This window comes from Acanthaster planci, linkage group LG05 (assembly GCF_054643075.1).
Source record: "Acanthaster planci isolate LZ-2023a linkage group LG05, COTS_SCS, whole genome shotgun sequence".
NCBI classification, from domain to species: domain Eukaryota; kingdom Metazoa; phylum Echinodermata; class Asteroidea; order Valvatida; family Acanthasteridae; genus Acanthaster; species Acanthaster planci.
Genome location: NC_141781.1, coordinates 8,221,515 through 8,234,530, shown reverse-complemented (window position 1 = coordinate 8,234,530; position 13,016 = coordinate 8,221,515). Strand labels below are relative to the sequence as shown.

General features: G+C 42.7%; 2 protein-coding genes across 4 annotated transcripts; one reads left to right on the top strand and one right to left on the bottom strand.

The window, feature by feature from the left end:
* Positions 1 to 308: 308 nt before the first annotated feature.
* LOC110988714 (HCLS1-associated protein X-1-like) lies at positions 309 to 9,501 on the bottom strand. Of its 2 annotated transcripts, none has more exons than XM_022252497.2 (6): positions 9,344 to 9,501; positions 6,721 to 6,953; positions 5,596 to 5,777; positions 4,970 to 5,051; positions 3,884 to 4,038; positions 309 to 1,267 (listed from the first exon to the last, which is right to left on the bottom strand). In XM_022252497.2, exons 1-6 carry the CDS (start codon positions 9,406 to 9,408, stop codon positions 1,046 to 1,048), a joined length of 939 nt encoding a protein of 312 aa, XP_022108189.2. In that variant the 5' UTR covers positions 9,409 to 9,501; the 3' UTR covers positions 309 to 1,045. The 2 variants fall into 2 exon arrangements, with proteins under 2 accessions (XP_022108189.2, XP_022108196.2); XM_022252504.2 differs by lacking the exon at positions 9,344 to 9,501 and adding an exon at positions 9,097 to 9,115.
* A 276-nt stretch (positions 9,502 to 9,777) lies between these two features.
* LOC110988001 (uncharacterized) lies at positions 9,778 to 12,543 on the top strand. 2 transcript variants are annotated; one of them, XM_087136422.1, is made up of 4 exons: positions 9,778 to 10,360; positions 10,537 to 10,813; positions 11,190 to 11,621; positions 11,998 to 12,543. In XM_087136422.1, exons 1-4 carry the CDS (start codon positions 10,272 to 10,274, stop codon positions 12,535 to 12,537), a joined length of 1,338 nt encoding a protein of 445 aa, XP_086992548.1. In that variant the 5' UTR covers positions 9,778 to 10,271; the 3' UTR covers positions 12,538 to 12,543. The 2 variants fall into 2 exon arrangements, with proteins under 2 accessions (XP_086992548.1, XP_022106922.2); XM_022251230.2 differs by having other exon boundaries at positions 9,779 to 10,360; positions 11,187 to 11,621.
* The last annotated feature ends 473 nt before the right edge of the window (positions 12,544 to 13,016 follow it).

The following is a 13,016-nucleotide window of genomic DNA, read 5'->3' as shown; positions in this document are numbered from 1 at the left end:
GGCAAAATATTTGGCCACAAACCAGTCTCCGCTCCGGCTAAAAATACCCCGGCGTGCCGTGCGCATGAGGGAAGGGGCGAATTTAAAGGTATCCTGTCAGCAGGTTGTCCCTCTCGCTCTGCCTCACAGGCTCTAAAGTCCTGCCCCAATTTCCCAATCTAAATTTACTTGCCCATTTTTCCCGTTTGTACTTTAAACAACCAAATAATAGCCAGTTAAAAACAGGTACAGTGTCAACATAACAGACAAGAATCCAATGTTGCTTTCGCACTGGATGCGGGTTGAAATGAGGCCAAGAAGGCAGAATCTTAAATGAAGGAGTTTAAAATCCTGTTTATTTTTTTAAGATGTTTGCTGTCTCCTTACTTTTTGGGTTAGGGACTGGTAAAAATTCACCAAGCCAGGAATGCACTGCAGGGAGGCCGTCTGTGACCACAAAAATGAACTATTCACTATAATTATAAATTGCAAAAAAATTTTTATTTACGTTTCTGTAATATCGATTACACTTAGCCTTATCGTTTATCATATCTAGCATCACCTGCAATGTTCTTAAGGTCTCAGACAAAATTCAAATATTCATCCAAGAGGATGTGGAAGGTCTTCAATAACGCCCTAAAGGCCCCATTGTGAAACACAGCCATAGGAAAAATGGCTACCGCTATTTTATTTTCCTTTACCCATAGACCCTGAAGTGTCTGAAGAATCTAGCTTTTAAACTTTAAATTGACATTATTAATGGTCTGGTGTCTTAATAAGTTATCAGTGAGGATGCGGTGCAGGATGAAGGTACCTTGGTTTTTCAATCCCGCGTGCACAAGTTTGAAATTATACAGATGTTCTGTCCCTCCAAACACATCCCAAGCATGCAATCAATTCCTCTGTAGCAAAGAATAAAGCCCAACTTGATTTTCACTGTGATTCTTGGCTGGGTGTGACATCTTGGAGCCACTTGTTAATTAAACCATCTGCCTATGTATGCCTATTGCCAGATGTCCGATGGTTGTTGTGGGATGGAAAATCAATTTATAGCTTGACACATCATCTAATGGCGACCCCACGACCCGAAGAGCTTCTCAAATATTGAGGTTGTTATTTCCCCTCCCAAGATAGCTTTGTCATCTTCTGGTCCGCTCCACCTATCCATCTGTGATCTCCTTTGGTCTGGTATGAGGCTTGGAAGCTCTGGTCGGTCAGGGTTGGTAGTTGTGACTGTAGTGGTGATGTTACCGTCTGCATCTGTCTCTGTGCGCCTTTGCTCTATGGTCTGTAAAAAAAAGAACAAAAATTAATGTTTTACCCATTATTAATGATTCCTATTGAAGATATGAGTGACAAATGTTGCAACCTTTAATTTTACAAGAGACTATTTTTCACAATTAAACTCTATCACTCTAGACCTGTTCACGTAGTTGGTTTCTAGTAAGTAACGTACAGAGTTTTTGTGAAAATCTTTTTAGAGAGACTTTTTCTAAAAATCATTGTCCGTATTTCATCATAAGATTAAGAACCTGTCGTCACAGTGAATTCTGTATAGGAGGGAAAGTCCAAGAATTCTCACAAACAGGAAAGACTGGTAGTCCATACTTGTCAGTACGCCCTGACATCATGCGCACGAGTTTACCAACAAAACACCCCAGAGGAAAAACAAATCAACTCTGTGTACTTTCACAAATACTCAGCAATTCCCAAACCAGCCGGAACTAGAAGGGAAATGTGTGACTTGGCAATGATGCAACTTCTTGTTGATGATCATGTTGACCAAATGTACTGTAGTATCATTGTTAAAGTGTTGCAAGTTTACATTCCTTAAGAAATGTCCCCACAGGGGTAATTTCCCCCTGCCCCTTTAGACACAGCACTGTTTCTCACCACCGCAACCTTGACACTCAGTTTGTGTCAGGAAGCACATGTCCAGGGCAATCGCTGTCCGGACGTCCACAATCTGGACAGCCTGACCCGTCTGACCCATGGGTGTCAAGAGAGAAAAATGCTGCATAGAATTACTGAACAAAGGAAGCCTGCTCATCTGTCAAATGTTGCAAACTGCTTTGGTGTAAAGTGCGCCCTCGTGGGACAGCTGCATGTGAAGTAGCACCACTATTTCTCTATGTCAAGGAGTTGGATAGGGCGATAAGTAAATGGCTTGTTTATCATTACGCAGTGGATATTGGTCTGTCGCTGGCAAATTAAACTTAATGATATTTTGCCGGGCACATGTGCAGTAACTGTTTATTCAGAGGAAGAAATAATTTCACTCAACACAGTGACAATTTTAGTCTGGTTCTGAGCCAATGTAGTCATGGTGACTTTGTATTCACCAGGTGGTTTTCCTTTAAAAAATCCCCAAAGGCTATGAATCTGAAAAAGAAAAATGCAGAACTCTGCAATTGAATATTGAAGTCAATTAAAAAATAACAAACGAAACACATTTTCATTTTTTGAGACATGAGATCTCCAGATGTGCACAATATCCACTAGACCACAGGCCCCACTTCAAACCCAGTGGTAATTTAATAACCTTTACAGGCTTACTCGTGTACGTGCGTCAAAGAGGGTGCTGTCTACTTGTTGCCAGCTAAATACCCTTTAGTTAAATTTAGCCAGTGATGGCTCAATACTCACTGTTTTGTCATAATGGAGTAATTTTAACACATTAATGCAACATAAAAATCACGCTCCTTTTCCCACTCAACTGACTGTAAATGGGACACAACTGTGGTGTGTCGGGAATAGAAGCAGTCCGATGTGTTTTTGCCCTGTAACGTGATTTGTGTAATGTGTTGGGATTTGTAACTCAGTTTCCCCCTTTTCTTGTAATTTAAGACAATACGTATGGAGCCAGTGGGTAAGGAAAAAAGTTAGCACAGCATGGTATGGCATCCAAAAGATTGTTCTCTCAACATTTTGCAGTCAAGAGAACATGGATGATCAACATGATGTCAGACTTCAGAGGAAGTTTGATTATTTCTTGGAAGGTTGGTTGCTGAAAAGGAAAGTGTGTGACTGGAATGAGTCACATGGACATTGTTGTAATATGAGAAAGCTTTTGTTTCAGATGTTCATTAATTAAATGACTCGGTGTCATCATTGATAATCTTGCTGTATCTGTGAATGGTTCAGTATGGTACTTCCTTGATAAGGCTTTCTACAATAAACCTACACAGACTGTATTCCTGATGTAGGAACCAGTTCATAAGATTGCAGCAGAAGTTTGAGGTTTAAGTTCCAATGAGGTCGTTCCAAAAACAGACCATCCCAAATTAAAAAAAAAACCCTTTCTTGAGGAAGACGGGGGCCTAGTTTAAATCTGGTGAATTATTGTGATTGACTGACACACTGTCCTTGACAGGAGATTACAATTTTACACTGCAAATACCGTAACTTTGGCCAGAGAGGGAAAAAGGAGACAGAAGAGAGGAAAATGAGAGGGAAAGACACATTACTGTATCTTTAAAGACTTAGCTGCCGCCAAGCTGGAACGCTGTAAAAAGTTAGTTCTTTGAGTTTTGTCTCCAAAAGGAAGGTTCAACTGAAGAGGGCTTCAAACCCGAAACCGCAAGAAGACCGCACCAGTGGACAACAAACTCAGTAATCAGCCTAATTTTGACAGTCTCCCCTCTAATAGCCCACACAGAAAGAATAATAACCAATTACACTATGAGGCTCAGTTGGTATGGCAGAAGTCAAAGGTTTGAATTTCGCTTCAGCTCGTAAGTTTATTTACTTGTTGGTATTGAGGCAGGTTGCCTATTAACTGGCTATGGCTTTGAGCAATGTACACAGGTACAGAAACGCAGCTGCAGCCGCTAGCTAGTGGCTTCCATGAGTGCATGCATTATCATCAGCCTTAGCTGCGACATGGGGACATGGCCTGACTAACCCCATCCGGCTTCCTGACAGTGTGCACTGAGATGCTCCTGAAGTGTGGCCTGGACGTGTGACCTGGTTGAGCAGGGTTATCATTGCGGGAGGAGGGCGGACTGGCCGCTTTTAGAATCTCGTCCAACTTCCTTCCTCTCACTTCATCATCCAGGTCTGGAAGGGCAAAGGTGATGAGAAGGATCATCGCAAGGGCACTGAGTAGGCTCGTGGCCTGGGCTGGGCCAAGAATAACTGGATCACGTCATACTACAACCGTTAGTCATACTCTAGTTTCTTTCCATCATCATCTTTTACTGTTGCTGAGCCCCAACATGTACATAAATTGGCCCCATACAAATCCCAATATTATTGTTATTAACACTACAGTAACAACAATGTACAACTGAATGAAGAGGGTGTATCAGATATCAGTGCTGCTGTTTTTGTCATTTTTGTCATCTGTTGTGATCTCTTCAAAGATTTCTTGGTTCTTTGCCAAATTGCCTATACCCCTTTGAATTACTAGGAGTTCATGCAACTGGGGGGGTCTATTCTGAGGTGTTATCAAGCAGAGGGGCGATTTTATCCCCTTTCCTCCTTCTGGTTTCTCCTTTCATGTATCTGCCTGTATTGTGTCACATGTTTGTCCCCCCCTCCCGTGACACCCATGACTGAATGAACTCATCACACTTTTTCTCTGTTCCAGTCATGCTTACCAGATGATTACTGTGCATTTATGACATTATTGCGGCATTTACATGTATCACTCTCGCTGTGGAGACCTTCACAAGTTCATCACAAGACCCTGCTAATGGGTACATGCAAATCACATGTTTGGACGTAAGTAACAGGGCATGGGCAAGGACAAAGGAGTGCCTATGTTAAAGTGCTCTTGAATAGCTACATGTATTATTTGACCTTCGGACTTTGAGGTACTTGTGGAGACTTGTGAGGAGAAATCAATGAGCACAGAATAGAGGCTTTGCATGGCAGCCATCTTGCAGGGCAGTTCTTTTGTTCCACTGGGAAACCTCCTTTGTGCATTTCCTGTAGAACAAAAGCGCTGGCCTGCAAGATGGCAGCCACGCAAATCCTCTATTCATACCTCTGTCTTCCTTGGGTGGGGTTGCAGGTGGTTGGGTAGGCATGTGCCAATGCCACTTTGGTTTGGTGGTCCACAGAGAATGCTATGGAGGATGCAAGGAAAGAGCATCATATCACAATGATGTAGCTATGAATACCACAGACAAATGCAGTATTATATGCAGATGAATGCAGAATGCAGATGCTCGTCATCATGGTCACTACTTTATCAAGGCATCTTTGGTTCTTTCAGCAACTCATTTGTCTTTCATTAACCTCACCAAAGGGGATGAATATTTTCACTAGTTTGAAGATAGGAGAAGACTTGTCTGACACAATATCCATCAGGACATCAGTTGATCAGCATCAAAAGTAACTTAGCCCATTCAAACACGAAGTAACGCCTTGATCACCTTGGATGATCACCTCAATGGAATCGTTAGGACCACGTAGCCATGTGGAGATGATGTGTATCCAACATCAACCTCATTATGTACCGATCACAGGGGTTTTTCTTGACTCTAAGTAAAGGGCAAGGCTCGGGAAAGGAACTAACGTCAATGTCTTTGTCATTTATGACTATGAAGGAACCCCCCTAACCTCGTCCTCACAAAGCCCCCAGCTATGGCAGGCAGTGCCACATCTTACCCATGATGGCCCTCCGTCCTTTGCTTTATTCTGATCTCCTTGAAGACGGTCCTTATCAGAGAGTCTGGGCATGGGTGCTGAGGGCTGGCTACTATCTGGGTGCTTCAGCATCTCATCTCGTGGGGTTTGATACCGTGGCGATGATATTGGTAGAGAGGGGTCTTGGTCTGTCCTTGAAAATACTGAAATTTGGGCCAAATTCTGTGAGAAAAATACATTCTACGAAGACACTTTGAGATGTGCCTACATACTAAACACACGTGGTGCAATCGGGTGACCAGTGTGCATGAGTATTTTATCATGTACCAGTATGTGAGTTGTCCTGCTGTTTGAGTAACTCGTCACATGACTAGATACACGTCAGTTCATGGAACAGGACATGATACCATTACTCAACAAACTAAAAACATTCCTCTTGTACATGGTGCATGTGCACACAAGCCCCCCTTTTTGCCAAAGGGTGCTGGGTTACAGGATGGCCATTCATATCTATGACAAGAAGGGGGGGAACTGGAGCATCTGGGGGGAGGGGCTACATGTACGTCCCCTCTCTCTCCAGAAGGAAAAAAAAAACCAAACAAAATTGAGAACTAATGAGAGATGCAATTGTTAGGGGGCTCTGTTTCAATTTCCTTCTTCCCAAAAGTGTGTAAAAAGCTCCTAAATGTAGCCTTTACCCCTCAGACAAACCAAAAGAGGTTAGACAAAAAAAAAATCCAAATTTTTGTCCCCCTTCCCATTTTGGAACCCTCCCCCAAATGGTTCTTGATCCATTTTTGCTGGGGGTGAAGGGGCAGGAGGATTACACTTTGCTGCTTCTGATATTGTCAACACTGCTGATGAAAGGGCAGCACTGTGACTTTCAAGGATCATTTATTGGTACAATGTGTCTCGTACTAGTTTCACTGGCTTCAGACCAGTGTACAGCAAAGTTGGGCAATCTCATCCAACTTTACAAAGAGGTGGACTGCTCCAACTGAAGCTGAAGAAGGGCTTGTTGAGCATGTTCAGCTTCCTTATTCAAAATAAAACCAAGCCTTAGGTCTAAGTGGCCTTCTTCTGGGTTGGCATCAAAAGGGAAACACGTTTTTGGACATTTTATAACATGCCATGACTGAAACTTACCAGACGGTGGGAAATCACTGAGCCCAAAATTTCTGAACATCTCCTCAAAATGCCGGAACATGTCCTGGGTCTCCTCTTCAAACCTGAAGAAAAGATCATCGCCGAACCTTCCACCCCGACCTGGGCCAAAAGTCGCATTGTCGTTCATCTCATCATTTTCATCTACACCAAACGGGCTGCCAAAGAACCCAAAGTCAGGAGGTGTGTTGAAGTCATCCCTTTCTTCAGAGTCACTGAAATTAAAGTACATGCATGACCGTTTACTGTGAGGAATAACCCTGTGTGTGAACAGTTTGGAATGTATCAGCTATGTACATGTACATACGTGTACACTTACATGTACGGAAAATGTGCTAATGAAAACCTATACATGTACATGTATTTACATGACGCATCCTTTTTTCTTGTAGTGTTTTGCCAAAGTAATGGTTCCAACCCTATGAAAACAGAAAATGAAAAACTTATACTCCCTCAGTCATATTGGACGCCAGATTTTTGAGGCTGCTCACTCCATTGGGGGGTTTGTACAATGTACATGTACATGGATATGGGACACTCATCAGCTACTGTACATGTGCATGTATGTTCATGTATTCCACCGTTTGTTTCCTTCCACACTCACTCAAGTGTGTATTTGCCTGCAACTGGGGACCCCCTATTGTTCCTCTTTTGTTTGTACTTTAACTTTTTTAGAAGACCACCCATATGTTTTGTACACAGTTGTCAATCGGGGACCCTCTGTCAATCGGGGACCTTATTGTCCTCTATTGTTCAGGGTCCCCAATTGAATGCAGAAACAAACTCACAAAGATCATGTACATGAACATGTGCTGAGAAGTTCCAATATTTCAGTTCATAAATCTTTACTTTATCTTTTCAAATGTACCAGTTACATGTTACTTTACCACCATTTTCCAATTTTGTTGGAAATACTGTGAAACATACCCAAGAATGAGAACAAACTACAGTATTTTGACATTCATCAAGATCAGCACACACATGGAGACTCTGTTAACCATAATTTGTCAAAAGGTTCAATAATATTGTGATTATTTAAATATCCAGACCTACAAATACCAACCATCTGATTTGAAGATGCATATTCCAAAGCATAGTTTTCCGTTGAATTGTGAACTTCAACTTTTGAAGTACATTTCATTGGGTTATGCCAGCAGCCATGAACATGTATGGACATGATTGTATCAGTCTGACACAGCCAGAATGGAAGTTTCATACATTATCCAGGGTAGAGCTCTATCAGTTGTAAGTCTCCTTCCTTTGGACTTCCGGAGGGAGAAGACATTGAAGGTCAGATTGACGTGGGAGGAAGGGTAGAGTTCCATATACGGACACCAATAATTTTCCCTTAAAAATGTACATGTATGACAGCCATCAGAAAATGGTAGCATGTCCTAAAAAGTGAAGTTTAGCCGAGAAAATTCTGAAGCATTTACTTCTGAAGAAAAAACACAGACAAGTCTCATAGGTTTGTGCACAGGGGCATTAAGTGTTGTCCGTATATGAAATTCTTCCTGGGGGAACCCTGGACAAAGATTCCAGAGAACCCCCTCCCCCCAAAAACCTCAGAGAGGATCCGAGAATCAAATGCACGTCAGCCTACATGTAGATGGGATTTGAACCCCAGTCATGGGGATAAAACTGAGGAAAGTATGTGCAGCCTACTGTTGGCTCCCCCGACTGCCTATGCCCAGTTTAAAGTCTATCAAGGACTGGCCACATTACTGTTCGCCCAATCTATAGCATAAGTCCCAACTATTGTTGACCAATGTCTGTTGGAAATGTCTCAACATTATCCAAGTCAATGTGTCTCACTTGGCACAATTCATCTAAAATGTGGCACCTCATCTGTTCATCTAGCCCTATGACCAATGACATGACATTTGTAAACAATATGACTTTGGCACATGCTGGGCACATCGTGCACACAGGACCTCTTTGCTGTAGTTAGGCCGGCCCAACTGTAGCACTCTGGTTGGGACGGGCCCTACTATAGTTGGGACGGGCCCAACTATAGTTGGGACTGGCCCAACTATAGTTGGGATTGATGCTATAGTTGGGGCGTAACATTACTACTTAAGGAAAAATGGAGATGACACTGCCAAGCATGCCAAGACTCCCATCAAAATGTGTCGTGACTTTAGGCCTTCCCATACTTAGGTCTAGACTATATCCTCAATCCTCCTATTTTGAGTATTTTACAAATTCTCACAGTAGGCCAATGTCATCAAATCACCCTCCTCTTTACAACCCATGACTCCATATTAACCATCCACTGTTTTAACTGAGCTCCGCTCCTACATGTATCAATCTTTCTAATTTTTGTGCTTATCTTCTGATTTCAAATGGAACACTCACACTAACACGGTGGCGTACAAAATGGCGTGATACGGTCGTCTTTCGTCAAGGTCTGGTCTGAATGTCAGTTATTTTCAAAAGTGGACTTCGTTTTCCTTATTATAGGAACAGGGTGCTAATGGCAATGAACGCCAGAATGACGTAATCGCTCATTCAACATCCTTGTCTTCCTACCGAGGCACGCGACGGCGCGGTGCCAATTATTGAATTAAAAACACATCACGATCTTCAATAAAAAAATTCTTACTTCTCCATAGAGCCTCTAGGGTAGTGCATCCCAAAAAAGGAACGAAATATGTCGTTAAAATCCATACTTCGGACAACTGGACTCTCAACTCTCTGCGTTACACGTCACAAACACTACTACTGTACATAGTCTATGCCCCTATGTGTACAAGGATTGCACACGTACGTATATTTTCTTTCGCATTCGTAACCACGACCGCTTGAGGGCTTCTGATTTTAGTCTGTTCTCCTCTTGCGAAACGCTCTCCCAGTTGTTCCTCATTGACTGGGAGCTAGACAAAAAATGAGTTCAACAGAATTGACGGCTGTTCTAGTTCTACAGTACAAATGTACAGAATCTAAAAAATTAACAGTTAACAGTCGTCGTTGCGGCTTTCCCGATAGATACGTCACGGCTATTTTTAGCACAGGAAATAAACAGAATCTCCTCGAAAGTTCTGTAAACAGGGCAGTGGAGACCTGATCGCAGCCCCGCTCAGGAGGCTGATGCAACTCTGTAACGGGATGAGAATATCAACGCACACGTGTCTTTACACACAAGATTAGTTCCTAGAAACGATTTTGTTCGACGTGTCGAGAGCGTGTTGGTTGCTTTTGAGAAATCTACGTGTCCCTTTTGCGATATGTTCGTCATAAAAACTGGGAGAATATGTGACAAAAATATCCGTCTGTTTATTCTTGAACAACACAGAGATACACAAAAATTATCTGAGCCATATCCGCCCGGTCATATCACACATTATCATTAAACAAGTGCGTTTGAGTGAAATTTCCAGGTTGCACCATTTTTGCTCTGCAGTTAAAACCAGCCGTTTTCTCGGATGTGCATGAAACCGTTCAAGTGAGTTAGCCCAACTTTAGTTTATAGAGAGCAAGCTGTGAGTCGCCAGTACTTCCACGTTTCTCAGCAAAAAGTCCACATACTTGTTATGGCGTCTCTTCCGAAGATTTGCGCAATGGCGCTCGTGCTTGCTGCTGGTGTGGGCACTGAAGGCAGGATTCCGCCTCATCAGTCTTGGTAAGTCTGGGCTTCGTCAAAACTTCCATGTGGTTTGTCAATTTTAAGTTGTTTATTAGTGGGGCATACAAATTCACAGTTGTTGGTTGATAAAGGAAGGCAATAATGATTGTTAGAAACATAATATTACAATATTCAAACATTCTTATTTATTCTTATCATTTTTGTTCATGAAGTTGCAATCAACATGCCAGCAACCAACCGATTTATGGCACCCACACTCCATCGTCCAGGCTGCTTATGAATTCATTTTTCCGGGACCCATGGTTCGATCACGATGACCTTTGGCATGACCCCTTCAGCTGGAGTCACCACTTCCCCTGGGGTTTCTCTCATCGGCCATGGGGAATGGGGCTGTCTGTTCTCCACCCACCCCGTTCCGCTGAAAGGACATCAAAGATTGGCTGCCAGTGGTGTCAGGATGATTCTACTCAAATGAAAAGCTTGGGCATAGTAAGTTCTTTTTTTGTCTTTTTTAAGTCTATTTTTAGAAAGCAATTGTTAACCCCCTAAACTCCACTAACACTGTCAATGAGATGAGAATGAGACATGCCCTCTCTTCCCGTACAAATGTACTTATCCAGCCTTTTCGTCCGTGACAGTTATCACTGCAAACAGTTCAACAGGTGAATTATAGGCTGAGCAATAGTAAGTGTGACAATAAACATTTGCAATATTATTGACAGTTTTTAATGGACCTAAGCTTGGTAGGCAGTAACAACTTTGCAAGTGGCTTTTATGAAAGGTTGAATACTTTAGAAACAAATTTATGAGAATAGTCATCAGGGTTGGATAATCTTCATTTTTCTGTCGTTTCGATTTACAGCAGGAGGAGGCACACCGGCAAAGAAATGATCTGGGTTGCCAAAGTCAAGAAGAGGGTGATGACAATAATGGGAGGTCTCAGACGACAGGGGACAAATACAAGATGGAGAGAGAAGAGCAGCAGCAGCTGATGGAAGAGCAGAGACTCCAGCAGGAGATGAGGAAGCAAAGGCTAGAGGAGGATGCTGAGCTCCAAAGGCATCAAGATGAAAGGAGATGGCAAGAGGAGAGGATGAGACAGAGGCAGCAAAGACGACAGGAAGAAGAGGCTGAGAGGCGGAGACAACAGTGGGAGGAGGAGCAGAGAGTGAAGAAGTGGAGAGCGGCAGAGAAGAGGCGCATTCAGCAGGAACAAGAAATGAGACGAAAAAGGATGCAAGAGCAAGAGGCTATACAGGAGACGAAACAACAGATGGAATGGAATCATCAAAAGCAGGTAGGTTATGACAGTGCTTGCTTCTCTCAGACCTATAGCTGCGAGTGATGATTGTTTAAAAATTGAAAGTGTCTACGTCTCTAAGCCTGAGATGTAAACTACGCAGCTTAAGTTGATGCAATTTTTTTATTTGAATTATAAAGATAACTGACTTACAAATCAAATACGTACGCCAGAAAGACCAGGAAGTCTCAAACGTGCTTCGTCACTCAGTGACCCAAGTACTTTTTGGCCTATTTGAGAAACCTATTCAAATGCAAGTCCAGACAGTGTAGTCTTTGGTGCAGCTTTCATTGTTTACCCATTTTAAAATCAATCACAAGCTCTTGCTTTGTTCAAGCAAAAGGTGATGACTAATACCTTGCTCATTTGCCAGGGAATGAATGACAACATGAGGCATCACCAAGGGAGCTCCCGTCAAGCTCTGCATTCGCAATTCCGGAAAACCCAGGTGGCTACTCTGTATATCCCCGGCTATACTCCAGAGGATGTGTCTGTCACTACCTCGGGCAACAGGCTGGTTGTGCAAGGAAAGCATGTCTGTGATTGTCAGGAGGAGTGTACAGAAAAGGAGTTCAAACGAGGTTTTGAGATCCCTAAGAACGTGGACCCGGCCAGCCTGGACGCCAGACTCGTGCAAGGTGGGCAGTTAACGATCAGCGGGAATCAGTACAATGCTCGTATCCAACCGACGGGCGATTGGGTGGTTTCCGTCGAGGGCGACGGCTCTTTCTCTCCGCGACCCAGGAATGTTGACCCGACGTGCGGAGGGAGAAGGACTGGTTTCAAGTTGAAAAAGTTGAATAAGAGGACCGGGCAAATTGTGGAAGATGAGGAGCTTGTGGAGGAAGTGGCCCAAAGGACTTTTGAAGGTGAAGTCGATGAGGATGGGGTTACCATGGAAGTAGAATATTGATAAGTATACAGCTCTAAAGGTTAGCTAAAAAGGTAAATTAATTTGCATTAATTCTGTTGTGTGCTCAATGCTACCACATAAAATCAATGCTCAAATCAAGAGAGCCAATTTCCTCACTGATTTAAATGTACAAATTGTCTTGTCTACTAGGAACCAGAATACAAGATGAATGTTTTATTACAATGTTCGGTCCATTGTAAAAGCCAAAGATTGAAAACTAGTGATCCTCTTCAACAGAAACTTGTTGGTTGGGAAATTGTAATTCAAAGGGTAAACACAGTATGCATATTGGATTTCGTTCACTGTCACATTACGGATGAAATACATGGCTGCTACACCTGGGGCTCCAAATTTATTCCATGCTTTAACATGCATGTGAAACTATCAACAATACTTTCCCCACATTTCAAAGTTTACAAGCCATGCATCTTAATGCATAAAACTAAGTTGAAGGGTACCAGATGTGTTAACTGGGGCAT

Bases quoted from the DNA above. Each gene is read 5' to 3' on its own strand.
- LOC110988714 (XM_022252497.2), bottom strand. From the start codon at position 9,408: ATGGATTTTAACGACATATTTCGTTCCTTTTTTGGGATGCACTACCCT. The intron at 6,954-9,343 runs GTAAGAATTTTT...CTTTAATTTCAG, and splicing joins CCTAGAGGCTCTATGGAGAA to TGACTCTGAAGAAAGGGATG. The intron at 1,268-3,883 runs GTTAGTCAGGCC...TTTTTTTTACAG, and splicing joins CTGTCAGGAAGCCGGATGGG to ACCATAGAGCAAAGGCGCAC.
- LOC110988001 (XM_022251230.2), top strand. From the start codon at position 10,272: ATGGCGTCTCTTCCGAAGATTTGCGCAATGGCGCTCGTGCTTGCTGCT. The intron at 10,814-11,186 runs GTAAGTTCTTTT...TTCGATTTACAG, and splicing joins AAATGAAAAGCTTGGGCATA to CAGGAGGAGGCACACCGGCA. The intron at 11,622-11,997 runs GTAGGTTATGAC...CTCATTTGCCAG, and splicing joins AATGGAATCATCAAAAGCAG to GGAATGAATGACAACATGAG.